At 39.5% G+C, this 24,270-nt stretch overlaps 8 protein-coding genes across 8 annotated transcripts; 3 read left to right on the top strand and 5 right to left on the bottom strand.

Annotated features, from left to right (window-relative positions):
• Positions 1-186: 186 nt before the first annotated feature.
• CGI121 (Cgi121p) lies at positions 187-800 on the top strand (the record flags this gene model as incomplete). The annotated part of the gene is made up of 2 exons (XM_037288670.1): positions 187-633; positions 711-800. 2 exons carry the CDS (start codon positions 187-189, stop codon positions 798-800), a joined length of 537 nt encoding a protein of 178 aa, XP_037144565.1.
• TFB3 (TFIIH/NER complex subunit TFB3) lies at positions 786-1,754 on the bottom strand (the record flags this gene model as incomplete). The annotated part of the gene is made up of 1 exon (XM_037288669.1): positions 786-1,754. The coding sequence occupies one exon, from the start codon at positions 1,752-1,754 to the stop codon at positions 786-788; it is 969 nt and encodes a 322-aa protein (XP_037144564.1).
• A 361-nt stretch (positions 1,755-2,115) lies between these two features.
• Positions 2,116-4,533, bottom strand: AMD1 (AMP deaminase; the record flags this gene model as incomplete). The annotated part of the gene is made up of 1 exon (XM_037288668.1): positions 2,116-4,533. One exon carries the CDS (start codon positions 4,531-4,533, stop codon positions 2,116-2,118), a length of 2,418 nt encoding a protein of 805 aa, XP_037144563.1.
• A 271-nt stretch (positions 4,534-4,804) lies between these two features.
• HG535_0D05440 (uncharacterized protein) lies at positions 4,805-7,384 on the top strand (the record flags this gene model as incomplete). Its single annotated transcript, XM_037288667.1, has 1 exon — positions 4,805-7,384. The coding sequence occupies one exon, from the start codon at positions 4,805-4,807 to the stop codon at positions 7,382-7,384; it is 2,580 nt and encodes an 859-aa protein (XP_037144562.1).
• Positions 7,385-8,059: 675 nt separating this feature from the next.
• On the bottom strand, positions 8,060-17,848 carry TOM1 (E3 ubiquitin-protein ligase TOM1; the record flags this gene model as incomplete). Its single annotated transcript, XM_037288666.1, has 1 exon — positions 8,060-17,848. One exon carries the CDS (start codon positions 17,846-17,848, stop codon positions 8,060-8,062), a length of 9,789 nt encoding a protein of 3,262 aa, XP_037144561.1.
• A 408-nt stretch (positions 17,849-18,256) lies between these two features.
• Positions 18,257-19,594, bottom strand: RAD52 (recombinase RAD52; the record flags this gene model as incomplete). The annotated part of the gene is made up of 1 exon (XM_037288665.1): positions 18,257-19,594. One exon carries the CDS (start codon positions 19,592-19,594, stop codon positions 18,257-18,259), a length of 1,338 nt encoding a protein of 445 aa, XP_037144560.1.
• A 275-nt stretch (positions 19,595-19,869) lies between these two features.
• Positions 19,870-21,705, top strand: NDC1 (Ndc1p; the record flags this gene model as incomplete). Its single annotated transcript, XM_037288664.1, has 1 exon — positions 19,870-21,705. One exon carries the CDS (start codon positions 19,870-19,872, stop codon positions 21,703-21,705), a length of 1,836 nt encoding a protein of 611 aa, XP_037144559.1.
• Positions 21,706-21,779: 74 nt separating this feature from the next.
• On the bottom strand, positions 21,780-23,666 carry NHX1 (bifunctional K:H/Na:H antiporter NHX1; the record flags this gene model as incomplete). The annotated part of the gene is made up of 1 exon (XM_037288663.1): positions 21,780-23,666. One exon carries the CDS (start codon positions 23,664-23,666, stop codon positions 21,780-21,782), a length of 1,887 nt encoding a protein of 628 aa, XP_037144558.1.
• Between the last annotated feature and the right edge of the window lie 604 nt (positions 23,667-24,270).

Below are 24,270 nucleotides of genomic sequence, written 5' to 3'. Positions count from 1 at the left end.
GCTTCCGACAGCAAGCTAATTTCTTCAAGTGAAGACCATTTTTTTAATGCTATTTCTTCATCGATTGAATCCTTTGAAAAAGCGGAATGCTATCTGAGAATGCTATCTGATCTTGATATTGATATAATCCTTTCATAGACGAGCAGCTCAAAACGATACTAACGGAAGCCCATACTAGGATCAACTATGATTGTCAGTCGCTTCCCTCAATTTCCACATTACGAGATATCTATCGCGCTGTATGAGGATGTGACCAATGTGGAGGAACTTAGAGCAAAAGCCAATTCGTCATTGCCGTTTGCACTGATCAATGCCTCCCTGGTTTTCAGTGTCGAGCAGTTGTACTCAGCTGTATACCGAGTATTAATAGAGCATACATATAACAAGATACAGACAGCGTCGTTCAGCTCTGAATGTCTCTTGCGGTTGTCAGCGTCAACAAAAGTCTCTGAAAGTCAGAAGTTTGGCTTGAAATATCCATCAAATAGAATAATTTGCGTCAATATAGAAGAGACAACCGATGACTCGATAGAGAGACCTGATGAGACTATTTTCGAGCTTGTCAAAGGTAAATCTGCCGTTTTGGAGGATGAGAATCTCTCAAAAAAATGTGATGCAGATACTTTAAGGAAGGTATGTCCTACTAAATTATTTATTAACCTACAAATAATAATACTAACTTTCATTTTATGATATTTGAAATGCTGCAGATATACAAATTAGATCAAACCTTCCAACCCGAGCGCCCTGATGAATTTTCAAGAGCTCTAGTCAATGCTATTCAATTAAGAGGTTTGTAGTTCTTCAGCTAATACGCAGCCGAGTCCCATAAACGCCTCTGTGAGAACTCTATTATAGACATAATCAACTCTGAAACCCGATGCAATAAATTCTTTCCTTTCCTGCAAATCTTTAATAAATGGATCCTCGTACAGGGCGTCGTTAATGGTAAAACGCTTCGAAGCATCTCTGTCACCGTTGAATGGTGTGAATGGCACCGCATCTTTTCTGGGTCCGCTATTATTAGCTGCCAAGTACGGATTACTTTTCATAACCCTGTTTAGTTCTTCCAGCTTCCTTCTCGCCGAAGACTTTTTTAGTTTTACAGTATTTTTGACGCCCTCGATAACATCCTCGGCATCATCAGCATTTGAAAGTCTATTCACTATTTCTTTTTTTGCCCAATCTTTGTTCATTCGCTCTTCATCCTCGATCTGTCTTTCCAGCATTCTCTTTTTCAGTCTCATCTCTTTTTCAAACTGTTGCCTCTGTTCGAAATTTTCTAGATCCTGTTTGCTCCTCTCAATGTTGGCCATTATCAGCTGCTTGTTAAGCTCCTCGTAGGATCGCAACTTCTCCTCCGTTTTATTCACATCTATGCCATTGTCTAAGTTGTAGATTATATCCTCTACTTCTTCGAGATACTTATTAAACTCCTCCAAATTTTCATCAAAATCTCCTAATTTTTTGTTGAAGACATTGAAGACTCGTTTCCTAATATCCACTTCTTTTTCGACACCAACATCATCGAATATCTGAGTCTTGAATTTGTTCTTTCTTAAAATTTTATCACATCCCTTATATGGGCATTGAGCTGGACCTAAACTAAAAATACGATCCACACACGACTCACAGATTTTATGGTAACACTCGGGGTTAACTAAAAATTTAACATCTGGAGATAAATACCGATCTGTTTTACAGATCGGGCACATGTCCTTATTCTCATAATAGTCGTCCACCGCATGATTCATTATATCCCTATAATATGTTTTAAAGTGCCCAATTAATGTTCGGCTTAAACGTACTTTCTGCTGGTTAATGCTCTTTGTTTTACCCTTTTACTAATTGCCATCAATTTGCTTCATTTTTCCCAAACTTCCCTCATCTTTAAAATAAAGCTGATGATCAAAAATTGATCATGACAAATAAAATAAAATCACGATATATACAAATCCTTACATAAAAGCTGGTATTATATGCTAGTGAGTAGGCGCTTAGAAGCTTGCAACCGGAAAAAATATATATTCAGTTAACTATGGCCTTAGACACGATAACTGAATGAACAACCCCTTCATCGAGGACAAAAATGGAGCGCTATAATCAGGTTCAATATTACTCTATGACCACACCCTTGAATTTAGCAAAATGATCAACGAGCTCCAGTTCTGTTGATAAAGTGTCCCACCTATAATTAGCCCTTATATTTGGAACGTTTGTCTTGCCTACATCATTGCCTTCAACGCCTTCTTTTTCGAAATCGTTTCCCAACCAATGCGCTTTTATTTGTGCCTCCCATCCGCTTTGCAGGACAGAATTTCTTGCCAGCTCACACATGTCAACATTGGATAGTTTATAGATTTGAGCTGCCACTGAATACTCCTCAATTAAAGGCTCTCTAGTGTACGAGAATTGTAATGGATCGTCTGTAGACAGTGAAACATTTAAACCTCTCTTGAAGTATCTTGGAAAAGGATTTTTATCGTATGTCAAGAATAGTGCATTGTTTGATAGAGGCGACATTGCAATACCGACTTGATCCAGGTAATATAAGTATTGAACAAATGGAACTTTTCTCAACAAAATACCATGAGAAATACTTTGAGCCAGTAGATATGCAGAAACCAAATGCTCAGGATCACCTGCTTCACCACAATGGGGCCTTAATACAAGGGTGTTGAACCCTCTCTTGGCTCTCCATTGATTCAAAGATACCAAACTTGAATATAAGTAATAAAGATAATATGAGTATGGAGGGTTCTGAGAGGATTCCCATAGAGATGGAATAGGATACTTCCTATGAAAACGACGATCAACTTTAGATTCGTCATCAACGGAATCAAATCCGATGACTCTTTGCAAAAAGACGTGTAATTTTGGATGTGACCGAGGATTCTTCGTGACCTCGAAAAGTGGTTTGAATATATTTATTGTTACTTCATTGAAATTTTTAACAATTCCTGTCTTCTTGTATACATCGTAGAGTCGAGGAATTTGAATCAGCCAACGAACGTTATGCGAAAAAACTTTATTATCGATTACCCAGCTGGCTAACTTATCCCATTCATCAATGGATCTTCCGTAAACCGAAATTCTATATTCGCAATTCTGATATTTGGAATTCTCTAAATCAGACAAGACTTGCTTCGTGATTTCAGCTAGATATGATCCCTTAATATAGTTATCAGTCTTTAAAAAGATTTCTCGTAAACGAGATTCGCCGATTGGATTATATTTCAGATTAAATTTGTCAAATCTGTGAAAGGTATCCTTATGAGCATGCATATCCAATGTATCTATAGATAAATCATAGCCTGACAAATTCAAGGACTTGAACACTTCGTCCAATGTTAACACTTTTCCATCTCTGAAGATGACATTTTCGTCTTTGCAATGCCTCAATTTATGTTTTATAAAACGCAGCAAATGTTTTTGATTCATACAAGCAGAATGATGAACGTGAGTGTCAACTTTTCTGACATTATAGAAATCTCTATGCGGATTTCTTTTGGAAACGCTTGTTTCCTGGAACTCATTCAACAATGTGTAAAGATTCCAACGTGCTTCCAAGTATTGTAGCCTTCTAAATGCGAAGGACTTTGCGGGCCCATCAGACGATATAGATATTAATTTTTCCAAATCAAGATAATATTCACGAAGACTAGGTACTGCAGTAATGAGTTCGTCAGCATTTTTGGATTTATGAACCACGAAGCAATCCTCAGCATTTGTGGTGAAGTCCCAATCTTGGTCCTCTGGAGGAATTTCGCATGCGCTAAAATCGAATATCTGCCAGTCAGGTTTATTATCCACCTTAATAACAGTCTTGGTTTCTGAGTCGTAAGTTGGCTTTGGCGGAGCGGGATAAACAACCCAATCAGGCTTATTCTTGGGATTTTGATCATTCCTCTGCAAGGATATATCTTGGTACTTGGTTCTTAGTTTTCTACACTCTGCTACGTTAGCATAAAGGCCGATGAGCTCTGGAGATGGTTCCTCCAGAAATTGCTGCCCTGATTCATCAGCAAGCATCCCCATCTTATAATTAGTGTCCTCTCCACCAACGAACTTCTTGCTCTTCTTCCAAGTAGACGAGCCACCAGGTATATCGGGCAAACTCCTCTGGGCACCAAAGGATAGCGTTCTGTTTCGAATAATTGGTTCAGAACTCTCCTCATGATCGTTTTCGCTGAGCACTTTCCTCCAAGGAGGTTGTGCCACAAACGATGAGGGAGAACTATTATCATTCAATGCAACCTGTTTAGACCCGTTTTCGTGCAGTTTTCTGCTTTCATGATAGGAGAAGTTCGCTGAGGTCATTTCTTCGACCTCGTCTTGTGCCTCGCGGGCCTCCTCCGTATTCGTTAGCTCCAAAGGATCCAACTGCCCATCCTCTCGTCTGACATCTGTTTCGCGGAACATGCCAGAACTATTTGGGTCTGGAACATCAAATGAAGGAGTTGGCTCCAAAGAAAATTCACTCAATTCCTTGGAGGTCTCATTAATTTCCATTTCACTATTGTTCGAAGACATAGCTCATTATCATCCGTCGCAATTCCTCCTTCAACTAGATCGTTTCTATGGTATTCAGCCTTACTGAAATCCTTTTCTCACCCTTCGTCTTTTAGTACCTAACGTATAACGTGACAGACTTATCTATTTGTTTACATTTTGCGCCTATGTTGGCTATTTGAAAGTTGAAGGTTTCAATGGTGATCACTGAAAGACACAAACGCAAAGCTCAATAAGGTCCAACAGTAGAATCTCAGTGGGTTTGGGAAGTTGATATTTCGGTCAAGCAAGTATGGACACTGAATATTTGGGGCGCGGCTTTGACCCTAACAGTATTAAAGTCGCCCAACTGAGAAGAATTTTGGTTGAAAATAAGGTGGATTTCGCATCGCATGCAAAAAAAGCTGAACTGGTACAGCTTTTCGAAGAACAGGTGAAACCAAAGGTTCCAAAGTTGAGGAAGAAGTATGAAAATTTGCTGCCCAGCGATAAAGGCATTGTAAAGGTTGGATCCAAGGACAAGAGTAAAGGCAAAAGTAACAGGTCCAAACTAAAGAAGAAATCGAAGGCTCGTAAATCCAAGTTAAAGGTTGAGGACGGTGAACGGAACGAGGAGAATGGAAGTATGACTCCGACCGGGGAAGATATTCAGAGTAGTAAGCAGAGCTCCGTTGATGCCACGGTCAAATCTGAGAAGGAATCGGACGTAGAAATCACACCATTTAGTGAGGTAAATGAGATGCAGATGGGTAGCGGACGCAGAGGAAGTGAACTGAAAACAGAGAATAGAGATGCGGATGAACATATGGGTGAGGATAATGATTTGAAGATTGATGAAGACAAGGAGGAGAGTAGGGATGTGGCTATGGAGTCGACTGTTTCAGAAACCGCTACTCCTGTAAAAGATGAGATGACAGGAGATAATGGAGAGAGCAAAACACGAAAAAGAAGAAGAAGGATTGGGGATGGAGAAAACACTCCAATTACCAATAAAGTTGCCAGGAAATCACCTCAAAAATCACCTCACAGATCACTGATTATTGATAAATTTGAAAGCTCTTCATCTGATTCTTCCTTCAATAATGGTTCGAAAGTAAACATTTCCAATGCAGGACCTATTATCACCCACGAGGAAAGTACGCCGGAAAAGTTTGTTTCTGAGGGAAGCGATTTCAGTTACAGAAGGAAAACAGTTTCTCCAGATCTAAGCAAGTTGAAGATTAGTGCAGCATTTGCCGAACAGCTGAAAAGTGCTGTTCAGAAGACTGCTTCAAATACCCCATCACGCTCAGAATCCGAGCAAGAATATGGTTCGCGACCATATAGCAGTATTCGAGTGTCACGTCATAAAGCATCTTCTCCAGTTCAAAGTGATGAACTATTTGCCCCTATAGCAGCAAGTTCTGAAGATGACGAAACACAGTCTTCCTCTCAAGAAACAATCAAATCTATCAATGTTGAAAAAGCTACATCTGAGGCAGCTACAGACGATATACCTAGTGCTCGGCAAATGCCGGATATTCAGTCTCCTAAGTTACCAACTAAGCAGGACGTTGAAGATAGTGAAGCACGCGTTGAGAAAATGCAAGATTTTCTGAATGACGTTATAGATTCACCTGTGGTTGAAGTAGCTGATGCACGGTTGAGCACATTTTTGAAATCTTTTTGCAAAATTTTCGTGAAATTTATGTTTTTCATTCTTATAGCAGTGTCGATCTCCTATGGCCTGTGGTATCGCCAACAAAGGATATATGTCGGTTACTGTGGCAATGAAACGTCTTTATCAAAAGATGCAGAATGTGGTCCTGTTTTGACTACGATGGACCGCTATTTGCGAGATTATAAGCCCCAATGCTTGCCATGCCCTGACAATGCAATTTGTTACCCAAAATTTTCAATCAAATGTAAGCCAGAATACACTATACAAAAAAACCCTTGGAGTCTACATGGACTATTACCATTATCTGATCGATGTATCAAGGATAGCAAAAGAGAAAAATTAATTTCAGAAGTTGTTCAAAAATCTCTGGAAATTCTGAGGGCAAAAAATGCACAAGTGTCATGTGGTGAGTGTCAAAATGAGGTGGAAAGTGGGATAAGTGAAAAAGAATTATATGAAATATTCAATGAATCGCGAGCCCCTTGGGTTAGTGATCATGAGTTTGACGAACTATGGGTTCAAGCTATTTCGGATCTCCAGAAAGAACCAGAAATAACATGGAGGCAAGTGAGTATCATTTTAGGAAGCAATCAATCTCAAAGAGTATCTATACTAACAGATAATATTACCACTTCAACGCAGCTACCAAAAGCTGAATTTGCAAGCATTGGAAACTCCAGTTGTTCCACTGCAACCGATGACTTTCAGGGGGAGGAAGGATATCTTCGGGAAACAACCCAGCCGCAAGAAGCGAGGTTTCTTCGCTCGACATCCAAGAAGTACATCAGTTTGAGATGTAAATTTGAAAGAGAAATATATCAAACATACTATAGATTTAGATTGATCATATGGGGTGTAGGTTTTCTCTTGATTCTGGTAAAAACTGTAAACTATAAGCTCAGAAAATATTATATGGAAAAGGAGAAAATGGAACAACTGACAAGAAGGGTAGTAATAAGATTGAAGGAGGCGAAGAAGGATAGTGCTGGGAATGACGTTATATCTTTCTTGAGCACTGTTCAGTTAAGAGACGTTCTATTGGCAGATATAACAGATCTTAATTACAAGAATATTTTATGGCAAAAAGTTGTCAAAAGACTGGAACACAACAACACCAATATCAAAACAAATTTAGTAGAAATTCACGGAGAAATTATGAAGTGTTGGGAATGGATTGGTCCACTTAGCGATAGCTCCGATCGTGAAAAATAGCTGCGCTCTGAGTGACGGTGATTTTGGTATCTCGGGGACTATCATTTAATGTGTAATTACTTAGGTATTTTTTAATGTACGTATTTTTCTTTCTGTTCATGGACTTATGAAAGCTATATAGCAGAGTTGATCCGTAAGGTCTGTCATTGCATTCGACAAGCTGATATGAGTAAGTGATGATTGCATATTCAACATTGTATCTTCGTTCTGCGTTGATGCTATTCAATTAAGCTTTAACCAGTCGTAATGGAGTCATTATCTTATGGAGTGATCATATGGAAATCATAGTGTATATTTTTGTTGGTGAAATAGCTTTTGCTATCACAGCATGATGGCTTAGGGTTAAATTTAGCTTAACAAGTCTGGTTTCAATGCTTAAATTGAAGGGTTTATGACAGCTCCCTGAAATAATATAGGCATTAAAATATTTTATTGGAATATATTCATGCAAACCTGATACTTTACAGACTCTGAAGTTTCGAATACGTTTCAAATTTTATGTTTATGACAGAACAACAAGTTTCGGAAAAAAAAAATGGAGGAAAGCTAATGCACAACATTCAATCTTAGAATAAATCACTAGATGCTACAAATTGATATATTTTACATAAACAGCTTTGCTTTTGTGAATACATGGAATTAGAGAACAGCAAATATGCGGAATTGTCATTTTGCTTACGCAATCCCAAACCCCTCGTGTCCTTCGTTAACCGCTAATAGCAATGAACCACGTAAAGTTTCGTAAGAATTATAAGAAGGAAGGTTCAGCTGATTGAAACAGGTGTGAGATGTTGGAAGTCTCTCAGCGTGTCCATAATCTCTGTGGATGGAAAATTTACACACACCACTAACTCCTGTCAATTCCTTAAAACCATTTAGAGGTACTTTACTTGTACCTGTAACAAATTGCAAGAGTTTCGCACGTTCCTCGAGATCAAATGACCTAACAGCTCTCCAAAAATAGCTGATTTGCTTACAGTTTGATGTATAGTTGACGTAAGTAGTGTTATTTTTCCAATCGTCAACGTCAATATCAGGTAGCCCACTTATCAAAAGTTCCAACTCTTGTTCATCAAATATTGATATCAATTCGACTGGGATTAACGCATAGAAGCCTTGTAAAAAGTTTGCCATTTGTTCCTTCACAGATGTTTGCAATTTATATTCTACTATTCTTTTCACATAGTCTTGCTTATTTTCCTCAGTCACAGCAATTTCGCTGCCATTTTCCGCTAACTCAATGATCTTGTGTTCACCATAATCATCAGCCTCTACTGAAAACGTTTCTTCGATGACATCTGTTATGTCGTTTTCTAAAATCCAAACAAGCGACTTGTAATAATCTAGATCCAATGACTCCATGTCTTTCAAGGCAACAGGCCTTCCAAGTATGTTTTTGTACACTTCTCTACTGAAATGACAATCGAGATAGCATTGATCACGGATAGCTTTGCCAATTATCATTCCAACAAACTTAAAAAATGACAGATGCTCAGGATTTATACCTGATGTACGATTGGGGCGAAAAGTGGTCTTATCAGAAGCGACAGGTAAAAAGAGAGCATAATCTGGATTAAATATTTGCCTAGACAGCACCTGATACCATTCTCTAGTTAATCCACCGGCGTCAACCCCGCTTTCTCCCTTAAAGGTAATCTCTAACTTCGATTTCTTGATATCCTCGTTTGACTTGAAAAACAAAGCTCTATAAGAGTCTAGAAATACCTGCTCACGACGAACCGTAATCGCCAGTGTGGACCTGTCCCGCGATTCAGTCACGAGTCGAGCAGTGAAAAAGTACCTTTTATTATCGAAGTCCAACACTTTTGGATTTTTCACCAATAAAGAAAAAGGACCACTCATCAGTTTAGGATTGGTGCGAATCATTTGATTCAGTAGTTTCTTGTGAACTTCAGTGAAATAAAAAAACAGATTCTCGGAAGGAATCGTGGATAGATCGACATTTTTACCATCTTCATATCTCAAGGTTGCAAATTTGGCTTGGGATGTTTTACTGTGTTTGAAGACAACCATGAGAGCTTCTATTAGAGGCAGAAGAACTGTAGCTGACGTATTCAACCCTTTTCGACTTTCGAATTCGAATAAGCATTTACTTAGGGGCTCCCAAATTTTGTTAAGTTCCATCTTATTGTAAACTTCCATCAACTGGCCAACTTCGTCACTTTTTAGCTTGTTCTTATGAGTGTAAAGATAATCGACTGCAATCAATACTTTCAACAGTTTTGCTTGATCTGAACTTGGTACCGTAAACTTCTGGACCAATTCTGAGTTGATCTCTGCACCACTAGTAGCCTGAGAGCCCATAGTTGTCAGCTTTTCCAGATCAGAAATCAAAGAAGCCATCGTTTCAATGGCCGAGGATATTAACTCCTCCGTGAAAATTCTCATTGAGTCTTTCAAAGGAGCTAAGTTGTGTATAATGTTCAGAGTTTGTTGAAACACTCGAGTATTACAACTATCTAACTTGATAATGGAGACAATTTTTTCCAAGTCTTTCCGATCAAAGTGCGGAGAAGAAAACTTCTTCTTCGAGTTTGTGGGACTATCAGTATTTTTGGCAATCACCTGGATAGGTTTCGTACACACTTGCAGAATTCTAGTCAACAAATCCATCAAAACAGTTTCATCCGTGATTATCTTACTATCCAACAAAGCGAATAGATACTTTATTGGCCACTTTAGATTCTTACTGAAAATATCCTTTTTATTTTTAGCAGGGGTTTTAGTGACCATCAAGTTCTCGTGCTCAGTCAAAAAGAAATATTTCAACCTGTTATCAGAGTCAATCAAATTTTGTAATATTTCGATTGCTTGATTAGCGACAACTAGAGGAGTGCATTCAACCGGTAGTTGACGCTGCATTGCATGTCCTGGAAGCCTATTTTGCCCTTGAGCACGACATGATATTAGGTTGTAAACCTTCTCCAATGAGGATTGGTCAACCACTCCTTCGGTAAGAATAATAAGTAGCATGTTAATGATGTCACTTCTATTCTGTTTACTCGAACACAAGCGGAAAAAAAGTTCATGATAAACTTCACGTTGAACGTATGGTTGGGCTATGAAGGTTGACTTCATGAGAGCCGCAGTTCCAGCACGATCTACAAGCGGGGAGAAATATATACGGGCCGATTTCTTCTTTTCACTTTCGTCACCTGGATTGCTACTACCAGTAGTAGCATCTGCATCGTTATCATCCTCATGCTCGCTATCCATGTCTTCGTCGTCATCAACATGATCATGCATTGCATGCACAATATTTGAAAACCTGGACTCTGCTGTTTCATAATCTAGTATTTCCTCTCGTAGATTCTCAGGTATTGCATCCAAGAAGTCCGAATCGATTTCTCTGGAATGAATATCACTATGCAGCGCTTCTGCCCTTCGCTCGCGCACATGCTGTGCAAAAACCTCTGCTCTCATATCGTCGGGCAATGCATTCAAAAACTCAGCATCAATATCAGTGCCACCGATATCAACTTCCGAACCTTCAATATTCACATAAACTGGGTCATGGTGCTCACGAGACGAATCGTTTTGAGCATCGCTCGAAATGGCGCTTGCAGCTGTTTCTAAAGCTTCTGAAGGCACTGAAGATGTGACTTTTACTGCTTTCTGCTGTTTGGTCTGCGCTTCTTTTTCCTTTTCCGCCGTTTTGCGCTTCTGCTCCATATTCAATTGCAAGCTAGGCTGGTACAATTTTGCAACAATTGTTGGGATAATGTATATAGCATATGTTTTAGTGTCATAAAACATATCAAAGATATCCTTCCATCTCATGACTGTCGACTTCAAAATTATACCATCGGGTGACCTGTCGTCGAAAAACTCACCGGAAACCAAAACACCTCCAAAATGAGCATGCTCAGGTCTATTTCTGAGACTTGTAGGACTATTTAATTGTTCAGAAATACCATTCTCAATCTCTTCTAAGCCAGAAGGGCCAAGTGGGTTTATTAGATTACTTTGTTGACGACGAGGTCCGTTTAGCAGGCTAAGTGATGGCAGCCCTAGCGGCGGATGTTCGTGATTACGGAACGATCTATGATGGTGTCGACCATGACTTCTGCCATCCTGGACTCTGTATAACGGTTGACTTTCACTATGAAATACGTGTTCTATTCCTTGAAATAGACCAGAACCACCCTCCTCGTCAGATTCACCTTCAATAATCTCCATACCTTCATTAGTCATCCACCTCCGTCTGCTTCCATTGGATCTTCCAAAAACATTGTTTTCTGCTATAATGCTGCCTTCTCCTTCCTCATCAGATGCAGAAAGCTCCGACAACCCAGATTCCCAATCAGAGTCTTCCAAATTGTAGTCACTCAAATCAATCTCTAGATCCGAGTCATATTCTTCAGCATTAACATCTATGATTTCAACATCCTCGTCATCGTCTTCAAAATAATACCCCTCATTTTGTGAATCCGATTCTTCACGGCCTTCAACTGATGTGTGAACACTGCTAACAGATTCGTCCGTTGCACTTTCAGAGGCACTATCATATTCCATATTTTCGTTGCTACTATGACTCCCGTCACTGCTAGGATCGTTCTCTTCGTCATTATCATCGCTGAAAACCACCTCAAAACCACCATCCTCACCATCTACAAAAGCGATGTCCTCATCATCTCCAATCAAGGATTCATCGTCCCCATCATCGTCTTCTTCGATATCTGCAACGTCATACATTCCCAAAGCCGAATTCCTGAACATATCAGACGGATCCTCTTTATCAGAATCATCATCAACCTCTACCTCGTCATCATTACTTTCAACCTTGAACATCCCTGCGTAACTAAGCCTAACTGAGTTGATGGCATTCAAGGGATCCACAGCACTATTAAACAATTTTTTGCAAAAGGGATAGTTAAGATCCAATAATGCTATACATTCCGTTATTGCTGAGGGCACATTCATCTCGATCATTAATTTACAAATTTGGTACTGATCAGCATCAACTTTATTGGAATCCAATATCAGGCGGAGGCAAGGTGCCTGTAAAAACACCATGGATGATATAACCTTGAACCAGGTATCTAACTTACTAACATTTCCCTCGAGCATCTTTGGATTTGAAGCTGTATTTCTTAGGGCTCGTATAACTGTCTCTATGGCAAACTTTCTAATAAAAGTCATATCAGGATCAGTTGCCCGTAAATCACTTTTTTTATTATTCTCGTCTTGTACTGTGGAGACAAACCCTACGATAACAGACCTGGAAAGCATACTCATAACTTCCCTACGTTTAGCTTCAGGCTTACTTTGCTCAGAATCAGTAGACCTGTCCAGTAATTGGTAGAAAAAAAAGTTCAAGGCTGTAGTTCTCGGCTTGGGAGATTCTGTATATGCGTTTCTCCTGTCAAAGGTCAAAAATTCAAACTTTGACTGCTTATAGCTGCTGATTAGCTCAATCAACACTTTCATGAGAAAAATCATGTAAGCACAGACTGGATTTCTCGCTGGCTCGATCTTTTCCTGTTTAGAGCCTGAGGGTCCTTCTTCCGTAGAAGGTGGCTCAGACACCCAGTCTTTCTTTGAAGCTGCCATTAGTTGTGATAACAATAGATGGATAATTCCAGTTCTGTTTTGAACAGTTAAAGAATTCTTCGATCTCTCCCCGGGTTCATCTCTCTCAGCTGCGCCAGTTTGAGAGGATCTGATAAGATCGTAGTCAACTATTTTGCCATCTTCATTAAAATTCTGAAACCGGGCATCCTCACAAAGGACATCAACGAACATCTTTGGGTTCCTCATCACAACATGAGGCTTTTCGTCAATTACTCCGCCGAGATCGCGCTCCCTCGGTTTAGGCTCACCCATGACTCTAGTCGTGAAACTTTTATTCAGTTCAAAACGGATCAAGGATGAAACGATATCCGTCGTTTCAAAAGTTCTCCTGGCTAAAAGTAAAAATGAGGACTCGAGATAATTTATTTTTTCTGACTTCTGATAAACTCCAATAACTTTAAGAAGCTTGGACAATATGCCAGAACGGGAGACTTCAGCAGCATAAACATCGTCCCTCGCATAAAATAATAATATTCTACAAGTTGCCAATGCTGAATAAAAGTTTGTTATGTCGCCTACCCTGATTAACACATCAAAAAAGTTTTTTCTTGTATCAGGAGCAATTCGATATATTGGAGCAATAGCAGGCATTCGATAATGGACGCACAGTCCTGGTGGATAGGGCTCCATTAAAGGAACCTCAGATTTCGCCAAAATGATTTCATAGACATATAAAGCTTTGGAAAACCACGGGCAATTGATAAATCTCGGATTTAACGAATTTTGGAGGTATTCCAAAAAGGAGTCGATCAACGAATGTGAGTTTTCGTAAACATATTTCTCATTCAGAAATATGCCGAATAGATGAATAAAAGAGGACAACGTTGCGCCGTTTTCAAGATTCGTTTTTGTTATTTTATCTAACACTTGAGCCGCAAAATTCTCACTACGCTCACCATGAATATTGAACATCTGTAGCAAGGTTTTAGCAAAAGCGTTTACCAGTTTTGGATAAAACGGTAATACGTCGAAAACCTTTTGTGATAAACCTGTTTGAAAATATTCATTTCGCATAGAGTTCAAATCGTCATTTGTATACATCTGCTCGTACTGTGCTTCCATTAGAACCGGGTGCAACTGCCATGTATCACCCTTGGTAAGATATTGATACTTTTCCCATTCTGTCTCAGAGAAAAGATTTGGCTTTTCGGAAGGCATCTCATCGTCTGTCTCTTCTATGAACCCTCTTGCAACCTCCTCAGAAATGCCACACGCCTTTAAAAGTTGGATTTTTCTATGCGAAGGGGGGATCAAATCCCAACGCAGCTCATATACTTCTTCTTCCCCTTCGTTTTTGCCTGAAAAAATATTCTTCAACATCGTTAAAATATGCTTAAAGACAGCATATGGAACAGTTCGAGATTGGGAGCAAAAAAGCAGATTCATCTTGTTGAGATCCATTACCAGACCTAATGCAAGTATTTTTACCACAAGCATTAGGGCCTTTGTCAGATTGTAATCATTATCCATATATGGATAAAATACTTCCATGCTCTGAATATTTTCCATCGTGTCAATTTGCATAGATTTATTGAAGAAAGATAAGGCATTCAATAAACAGCTTAATGTTAAGACATCTTCTGAATTTTTAACGTAATCGACCTCTTCGATTGCTGCCAAGTTCTCAAACGTTGACATATTAGTAAAAAGATACTTTATAGCCTCGAAGTACACTTTGTATCCACCATTCTGATAGAATAGGAAAGCGGGTATGGTTTGCAACATTCCGGCACCGGTGATAGTTGTTTTGGGAAATGTGAAGATATAGGTATTAAAGTTGAATACAACAAGGAAATATGGCATATGATTTTTTAACTCAACTGCGCGCAGCATGCTGATTACCTGCTTTGTAACCTCATCAGATATATGCACCTCCAGGGCCCTGTCACAATCTTCCAAATCCAAGTCTTTGACGCGTGACAATCTTAGTAAACATCTAAATATCATAGAGGAACACGACTGTAACTTGTTTAAAATCGCCCTAATTTGGAAAGAATTCTTGAACTTTGCAGATGTGTAATTATCCATTTGTTCTCTTTTGGAGGGTTTTTTAACATGTATTTGAACAGGTGGAGAATGGCCACCGGGATGTGGCAAAGTCTGGTCGATTGCTTCGTCCGGCATTTGTGATATTAGGTACATTTCTTCCAAGGCACATTTTTGGAACAATAACCGCAGATTCTTGATCAACTCGAAGCCGTTCTTGTCAAAATAGTCCAAAATCTGTAGCACTCGCTTGGGTGAAAGAGATGTCAAATTAATGTACACGTCTGTCACGATATAAATCAAAGCAGACAACTTGGATAACTTACTCACAGTGTCCTCCACATCAGAGTTATCTCTGCCAAGTGAGGCCTTCAAAAGAAAACTTTCATCATTTGAAGAAGTCAGAAACTGCTCCACATCACACAGATTCTCTGCCAACATTATGATAACTTCGGGAAACGCGTAGTTTTTGTGCTGTTCGTCAAAAAGCTGTAAAACATCGGTAAAGTTTAAGAGTGCCTGTGAAGAGGTATAATCGAATGGAGGTTTATCCATCACAATAATCGAAAAAAGGTCCTTGACTGTTATGTTTTCAGGTAGTTTTCCCAGAGCCGAGTTCTCTAGAGTCATACCATAAAAAACATCAGCAAAGCAATCCACAATAGGTGTTGACTTTTGCACATCCCAGAACGAAAGCTCTTTCCCGTTTTCTTCGGTCAGTTCTACCTCCTCATCCTTGCCTCGGTAAAAAAAGTCTCCGCCATTTAAAGATAAATAAAGAAAGGACTGATTAAAACAAATACGGCGAGGCAACTCTCGCACAATGTCGGAAAAGCAATCTAATATGAGGGGCTTTAGTTCTGGATAATGTCTTGCTAACTCATCCATTGAGGCTCCCAAATCGACACTTTCTTCCTTCCAATACAGTACTTTGGCGTAATTCAAATCTGTTACAGCATCAAACAGGAATCTAATCATGTTTTTCTCCTTAACTTTTTTTAGACCTTCACTGTTCAAACAAAGTGCAGAAATAACATCGGGCAAGATAGATAGGAGCTCAGAGTAAGGACCAAGTAGCTCGGAAAAATGCTCTATGATATATGGAATGAGTCCAGCTTCAACCAGAATTGGATAAATGGTGGGTTCACTGTTTATAACTCTTTGCAAAATGTCTAAAACGTAGGTAATCAATGTGTAGCCGAAGACAGGCCTGTTCTCAAGTATATTTCTAAGAGAGTGGAGTATTGGAGAGTCCATAAGATTCCTGATTCGATCTCCAGAATCTGTTTTTAAAAGTTTCAGAACCAACTTCAGCAAGCTTCTTATATAAGCCAACTGCCTGAAGGATACCGAATAATAAACTACCGAATACTTTGGAGGACTACCATAATCGGGATTTTCCAGAGCAAAGTTCACCTCTTCTGTAATCAAGTCAATGAGAATGGTGAATCCATCATTATTGATGAATTCTGCCGAAGACTCTCCATCACTTATGACCGCTTCCAGCAAATGGGTTGCGGAAGCCATTGTGCGACGATATGGCGATTGTCTAGCAGATATTATATCCAACAAACTTGGTATCAAACCAGCAGCTAGTAGTGAGTCATGCAACGCTTTTACATCGGCTAGATTCGAAATGAGATAGAAAAGACGAACATTATACTCTTCGTCAACCTCTGATGACTCTTCTCGCAGAATTTTACCGATAAAACGAAGAATCTGAAAAAGCAACCCGTGTGACATGTTACCACCTAAATTTCTTACAATGTCAGAACACCAAACATGTTTCAATGAAACACATTCTAAGGCAAAGATGGAATCCAATCGAAGTTCCTTTGGTAATTTTGTTTCAGATAAAGAGATAAAATCCGTCAAACTGTTGAATGCATATGGATCTACCTCAAAAAGCTTGGAACTCACTTGAGGTGGATGATAAATAGTATTTGTAGCTGCGATCGCGTTGAATTTTGTTCGCAATATCAAGTTTCTTAGCTCTATACTGTCAAAAGAATTATCACTGAATGCCTTAGCAATATTGACTTTAACAGAGAAGTCAAACCAGTTTTCCGATGGCAATACTTCCATCCCTTTGTCATATAGCTGTTGCAAGGAATGAGATTGTAAATCTTCTCTGGAAAAGAAAATCTTTTTCATGGATGACATTTGACAATTGGTATCTTTAGGATGTTGTACCCCCGTAGAAGAGCCATTTTTCTTTGAAGGGTGTGAAGTGGATGCAGTGTAATATGTATATTTCAGTTTTGTCCATTTCAATGGATATTTCTTCTTGTCAAAAAACAAATCGGCAAGGGAAAAATGATCGCCATTATCATCTATGGTAGAAGAGGGCAACGCCAATGCTAGTTTAAGTACCTTTTTCTTTAAGAATGGGTTTCCCAAAATGTTCTCGGAGTCAATTCTTTCCCGAGATATTATGTATCGTTCACCTATGATAGCCAGAATTTTTACCGCATAAAGTTTGATCCTGAAATTTGGACAATTTAAAAAACTATTCATAACATCCATAGAGGAATATATGTATCTGTTTTCCGTATTGCAAAGTAGTCTCGTGGTAAATTTCATCAAATTTATACTTAGTTCCTCATCTTTTCTTGACATTTCAATCAATTTGACTGGGTTTTTCTTGAAATCGGAAGACGCATATGAATAGTTGTTCACAACCCTTGACAATATTTCGTCAATTCTGTTTAATACGGGAGTCCAAACGAACAAGTCGTCCCTTGACCTGTCCCATTCTTGGATGTGATTAAGCTTCTCGACGAACGTTGGCTCATCACATTCCACCAACTCATCTAACAAGGGCTTGAAAGTGCTAGCATTCTGCTCTTTTTGCAGTTTTTCAAACCTGCTCAGCTTCACCATTTTTTCCAGCTAGGTTTTCCAGTTATGGTCTTGACCTGTTTCTCAAAATGAAAATGAGTCGAAAAGAAGGAGTACGTGGAACTTCAAACCTCAAAAAAAGGAAGATATTCACAATGATCAATATCTAGATGTACGCAGCAGAGTGCAAATGATGGAAAGAACACGTCGTTTCCCCTTAGTTATTGCTATTTTGTAATCAACGTATAAAATTGGAATTTACAATTTGATTTTCTTTCTCTAAAGGGCCGAAACGTACAATTCCAAACTCAATCCCCGGGTAATATATTAATAAATACTTTATTTATTAAGTACAAATGTGCTATATGCTGTTATCCGTGCTAATACTTTCTTTCATTCCATATTTTTAAGCAGATATTGAGTTGATTGGTAGAATTTAGGAATAGAGGATCAAGGATTTGCTCTTCTTTGATATACAGGACCAAGTTTTGGTCTCCCGACTTCTCTTCTAGCAGGCTTTAGTACGGTGGAGATCGACGCTGAACCATTTGTATACGCAGTTGTAGGAGGTGCAAACCTTGGAAAAGCTGGAGAAGGGACTGAGGGGGGAGATGCACTCGGTGTAGACGAGCCAGGCGCTACTTCCTTGGCGTCGCTAGTGAGTGTGGGACTCGCTAAACCAATCTCTTTACCCTTTGGCGCAAATTTTTCATAAAGTGTATCTCTCGAATCATTAATACCCTTTTCTTTGAAAACTGTAGTTGGCACATGTTTTGAAGTTGTTTGATCAACTGTATGTTTAATCGATTGGGCTTGATACTTTGGATCAAATACACTTTCATGCGTCACGGGTATTTTGTTCTGCAAGGAAGATGCAGCCCTTGCTGTCACGAAGGTTATCGGTTCCATTGCGTTTTCAGGTGTTGATGTATCATTGACATGTGGCGCCTTTTTTTCCACAGGTCGTGGCTGATCTTTTCTCTCCATGTTTATTATATCATCGTCTTGGAAATCATCACTGAACATCAAGGAGTCGTCCAATAGCTCATCTGGTTCCTGTTTTGTTACTGTATCGACATCCATGTGATCTGTATCAACTTTATTCCCGGGCTGTGAATCATTTCTGTTGATTTGAATCTCCTCAGTGGGTTGTGCTTCATTTCCGATCGCAGTAGTTGTTTTTATACTATTCCCCACTTTAGTTATTTGTCGCCTCTTGTTCTGTCTTACTTCTGAGGTATCCACTGTGTTTGACCTTGAGCTATCAGTTATCTCATCAGATGGACGAAATAAATTGCCTTCATCAAAATCTGGTGGATCAAACTTCACTTTATCAATTCTTGAGAGAAAGTCTTTGTCGTAAAGGCAATTGCCAAGCGCATTGCCAAACCCTCTTAAAGATCTCTTTAGCGCATCCGTAACCGCAGATTTTTTTGCCCTTTCGAAGGCTGCCGATTTTCTTCTTTCATTTTCCACAGTTCCATAGCCAATATCTTCTCGATACCCCCCTACACTGAGTGTTACACGAACGATCGCGGTGCAACCTATACAAAACTTGCCTTGACGCTCATCTAAAAAATCTATCGTTACACTCTTGACCTCTGTGGACCAGCCGTCATATCCAAATATCTGATTAGCTAGATTGATAACTCTCCAACCTTCTATATAAGCAACCCTGCTGCTTCCATAGCCTACTCTTTTCGAAATATACTCTGGACCGAGCTTCTTGTCCAATTTCAGCTGAATGTCTTCTGTTGAATGCCCCGCAATTGACTTTTTTCCTTCCATTATGGTTACCAATAGAAATGTATCCAACACCCCACAGGTTTTCCAGATGATAGTTGTCTTCTTGGATGGGAAGATGTACCAAGAATTGTAGAATGTCTAACGCTTGTTGATGGAAAACGCGCTTAGAGATCGGTAAGAGCGGCCTTCTTGTGCGATTAGCTGAAAAACTTCAACTTCAGAATAGTATTCCATCCCGAATTTTGAAAGAAAAACTAAGTACACAAAGGGCTTTGAAAAGCATTCACGAACCTGTGCCACAAATAATAGGACTTAATATGCTGAATGCTCCTGTAGCACTTAGCTCCAGATACAGTTATCACACCATTTTTACAGACATATGCAAAACACGGTTCAACCACCTGGCGACACGACTTTTGTTGATAACGACCCTGTCGGAGGCTTTGGTACTTACTATACTTTCTCGAGGATATAGTTCTAGCTTTGAACTACTTATAATATTTCCATTGCGATTATCATTATTGTATTTGGCGAACCTTTCCATTATCATTTGTAGGAAGAACTACCTGCATGTGCAATACAGGGGTTATGCCAACCTAGTGAAAAGTACGATAGCTCAATTATTTTGTCTACGTTTCGTGATCTATGAATTGATTCACTGTTTCTGTAGTCTTTGCATCTCAGTTACTTTCAGTGACTTTTTTGGGTTTTCTGGATTCACAAGTCCATGCCATGAGTTTATGAAATGCTATAGAGTGCTCATATGCATAATGATTCCAACACTCTATACTCTTCAGCACTGTATTTTTGACTTGGATAGACTATCTTTCAGTTTTGAAACCCACTTCAATCCTCCACAGCAGTATATTTCTTCGTCCTTGAAAAGGATTTTCACAAAATCTGGAATTATGACTGTTTTGTTAACTGTTTGCTCCCCATTTGTCTTTTTCTCTGTATCATCGGAGTGGGCTATTGGATTCAAGGACTATTTGAAGTTGACTGTTCTTACTTTTTGCATCTTTTTTAACATAGAATATGTCAACGTTGCTTTCAGTGCTCATATGTCAATTGGTTGTCTTCACAAAGGAAAACCCATTTCCTCTTTGTCGTCAACACCCATGGAATCATTAATAACAGGTTTGAGCTCAAATCGACTTTTCACCAAGCTGACTGCCTTTCAAGAGTTATCCTACAGAGCCACATCTACAGATTTATCACTAAGATTACCTATTTATCATACCCGTTACAGAAATAGCCACGTATGGCCAGAGATTTTGAAAGAGTGTTTGATGACTATGCAAGAGACTAATGAGTCAGTTACGAATTATTTGAATGCATTGGAGAGAAGTCTGAGATCACAAAAGAACTCAAATTATAAAGTAAGAGATGCGATGGGAACTGATAGAGATGAACTATTTGGAAATGAAGCATCCGTAAGTCAAAGCAGTTCAAACCCCATGCAAGATCGTCTACCAGGTGCGCCACCAGGTCTACCTGATGATGTCCGCCACAAAATTACACTAAAAGATGATAATGTGCTGCTGAAAAGAAACTTGGATTCCAAGAGAGGAAGAAGTACCAATCCGCTAGACGACAACATTCAGATGGCACATTACTATAACGAACCATTTATGACGCATGATACAACCCTGACCACCCTGTTAGGAACGCTTATCACGAACTTCAAGAATAGTATAAGCCTATTCTTCTTCCCATCCGGTGCGCAACCACAAGACCAAACTCAGCAACTGTCTATAATAGATGCTTGGTGCATTTCTAAAAGAAGACAAGCAGAAAAACTAGTGCCTCTGCCAGTTTGCCATGCCGAGTGTATCGTATCACTGATGGGCTTATTAATAAATGCTCTAGAAGAAGACCCAAAAGGTGGTGTTGTGTCTTCTGTCGGCGAAGTCCTGAAGTGCTTGGAGAGATCTGTCGGCGCCTTAGGCAGATTTGCGGATTGGAATCCGGATATGGTCAAGCACCCAACTGAAACGCAGGCCACCCCAGATGCTATCACAATACTGTACGACCTCTCTGTCAGCTCATTTTTAGAAATCGTTATAAAATACAATGCTCTATTGAATGATTTGTATTTGGATGATGATGTTGTCAAGTTAAGTAGGTGGGTCTTGGATATGTGCGGACAATAGGCTTGCTTATTTTTATAGTATATAAATTCTCCAAAATTATCATGTGTTTATATATTTAGTTTGTTTAAAGATGCTTATGGTCTTTTATTTCCGAGAGAGGGTGAATCTCTGCCGCTATCTCGAACTGATTGTGTGCTACTATCCAAGAATACAGGTTTCAGCACTTGCTCATCAAAATTATGAAACCACTGAGAATCCGACCTGAAAATATTACCAAAAGCGTCTCTCAATCCTTGTTTATCAAGTGATATTCTGGCGTTTTCGGGGTCCAATGAATTGCCAAGCATAGAATTGTCTGCTAATAAAGGAGCATCTGGAACCACGCCAACGCCGCTATCACTGGGAACCATTAAGGACGATTCTGTGTGCAAAGTGTTATCTGAATATGGCTCCCGGTTAGTACGCCCGGCAGCTTCAGGAATTGGCGACGCCTTGGGGGCCTCAATGTCAAATTCATCATCACTTAAATCATTTTCGTCAAAGCATCCAGTTTTGATGTTCAAAATTTCTAACATGCCTGCCGTAGTGCCACCAAAGATGATAACAGTTAAAACGACTACCACCAGCACTGTTGCCAGTAACGTGAATTTGAATTCTCCTTGAAGACCCATCGCCAATCCCACACCAACAGCACCTCTTAAGCCAGCCCAAAACGTCATAACCTGGTAATTATACGGAATTTCATCCGGAATAGCGAATGCTTCGGTACCTGAATTTCTGATCGATCTCACCGTTCTAACTTTGTATACCCAATTGATAAAGTTCGATAAGGGGAATACAGAACACCAACGTGCTACACAGATAGATCCCGCCGTGATGATGATCAATACGGGTTTGTAGACCAATTCAACTTGTGTGAAAAGCTCCAACCCCAAATATATGAATATGAAATTTTCTGATAGTCTTGCCAGTAGTTGAAATATATATTTTATTGTGATTTGTGTTCTTCTTGACATATTGTAGTACGCGTAATGCTTTAAAGTGATACCACAAAATAGCAAAGAAACAATACCTGACATATGACAACCATTGGAAAAGAAATACGACTCATAGGCAATCAGCAGCACAATACAGCTTTCAATCTGTGCATATCTCCTAATGTGAGTATGTTTCAAGATCAATGCAACCAGTATACCAATAAGCAAACCTATTAACAAAGAAACCGTAAATGTCATCAAAAAGAGACCTATACCTTCGAACAATGAGGACAGTTTTGCGGGAGATCCAAGTAACTTTTGGCATGTTTCAAACATAACAATGGAAATCGCATCATTCAATAGGGACTCACCGAAAATTATAGTATACAGTTTGGGATCAACCTGATAGGCATTGAAGATGGAAAGAATCGTGACTGGATCGGTAGCAGACAAAGTGGCCCCAACAGATAACGCGTCCAGAAACGAAATGTTGACGCTTTCCAGCCCTAAAGAGGTCCATATGAAAATGATGATACCTAGTACGACTGCCGAAATGAATGTGCCAGGTATAGCAAATGTCAAGATCGAAAACATGTTATTGAAAAAATTCACCTGGTTGAGCTCGTATCCTGAGTTCAAAATAATGGGAGGCAGTAGAAAATTGAAGAAATACGACGAGTTAAACGTCACTGCATCTTGGATATAATGCCCAGGTGACATCCTGATGATCAATCCGACCACCATCCCGTAAAATATGGAAAGCACAGTCTCATGAACGGCCCTTATCCGTCTTTGCGACAGGTAGTAACTCGACCATAATGCTGAGATCAACAGAAAAAGCAGGATACACAGTGCCCATGAGAAAAACATCTCTTCTGCAACTGGATCTACATGATCGCCACCATCCCCGTTGAGTGGATCGTCCTTACCAGGAGCTACTGGCATCGGCAACCTTTCATCGTCGTCATCCTGTACATCACTTGTTACCTTCGCCGCACACCATACCAGCTTGAGTAAAACGCTAAGCAAGAACTTCGACAGCATTGCTCATCCAGCTACACACTGCAAACTTCGATCAGGACTTGTTGATTGCAATCAGCTATCTATCATAGCTCCACGACTGCCAAGAAATATCTATATGACGATCAAGTTCCTTCGTCGCTTTAGGGGACTGCGACTTGGATGAACAACTTTCTCCGCGCCTCTTTGCCGCCATTTGCCTCCGTGACAAACGATGTGTACGTCTTCAAAGTAAGCGAAGATCAACAACAAATTCGCATGATTTAACAAGATGTATTGAATCGTTGCGAGATCCGTAGTCGATTCGACTAATGGCTATAGCCATGGTGATCTTTCAGGTCTTTGGGACTCTGCAGAAACTAAAATCTGATCACTTTACGTAGGCTACAGATTCTTTAACGAAAACAGCTTGGTCACTTCTTCCTCCACGTGAGCTCGAAAATTTTTTTCATTTACGCGTTTTTGGACTTATTTTTGGATTTATGGTGAATGAACTCTTTTAATGAACCTATTCGCATGTTTTCTTGTGAGGGCGCTGACTTTAATTTTGTACTCTCGCTCTTTTTCAGCCAGCATATATTGCCAATTCACTGGTGTGGTCCCTCCTTGCGCGAAATCGGTGTTACTG

The sequence above is a fragment of the Zygotorulaspora mrakii genome, chromosome 4, assembly GCF_013402915.1.
Source record: "Zygotorulaspora mrakii chromosome 4, complete sequence".
Taxonomy (NCBI): Eukaryota; Fungi; Ascomycota; class Saccharomycetes; order Saccharomycetales; family Saccharomycetaceae; genus Zygotorulaspora; species Zygotorulaspora mrakii.
Note: the sequence above shows the minus strand (reverse complement) of the source record. Positions and strands in the feature narration are given on the sequence as shown.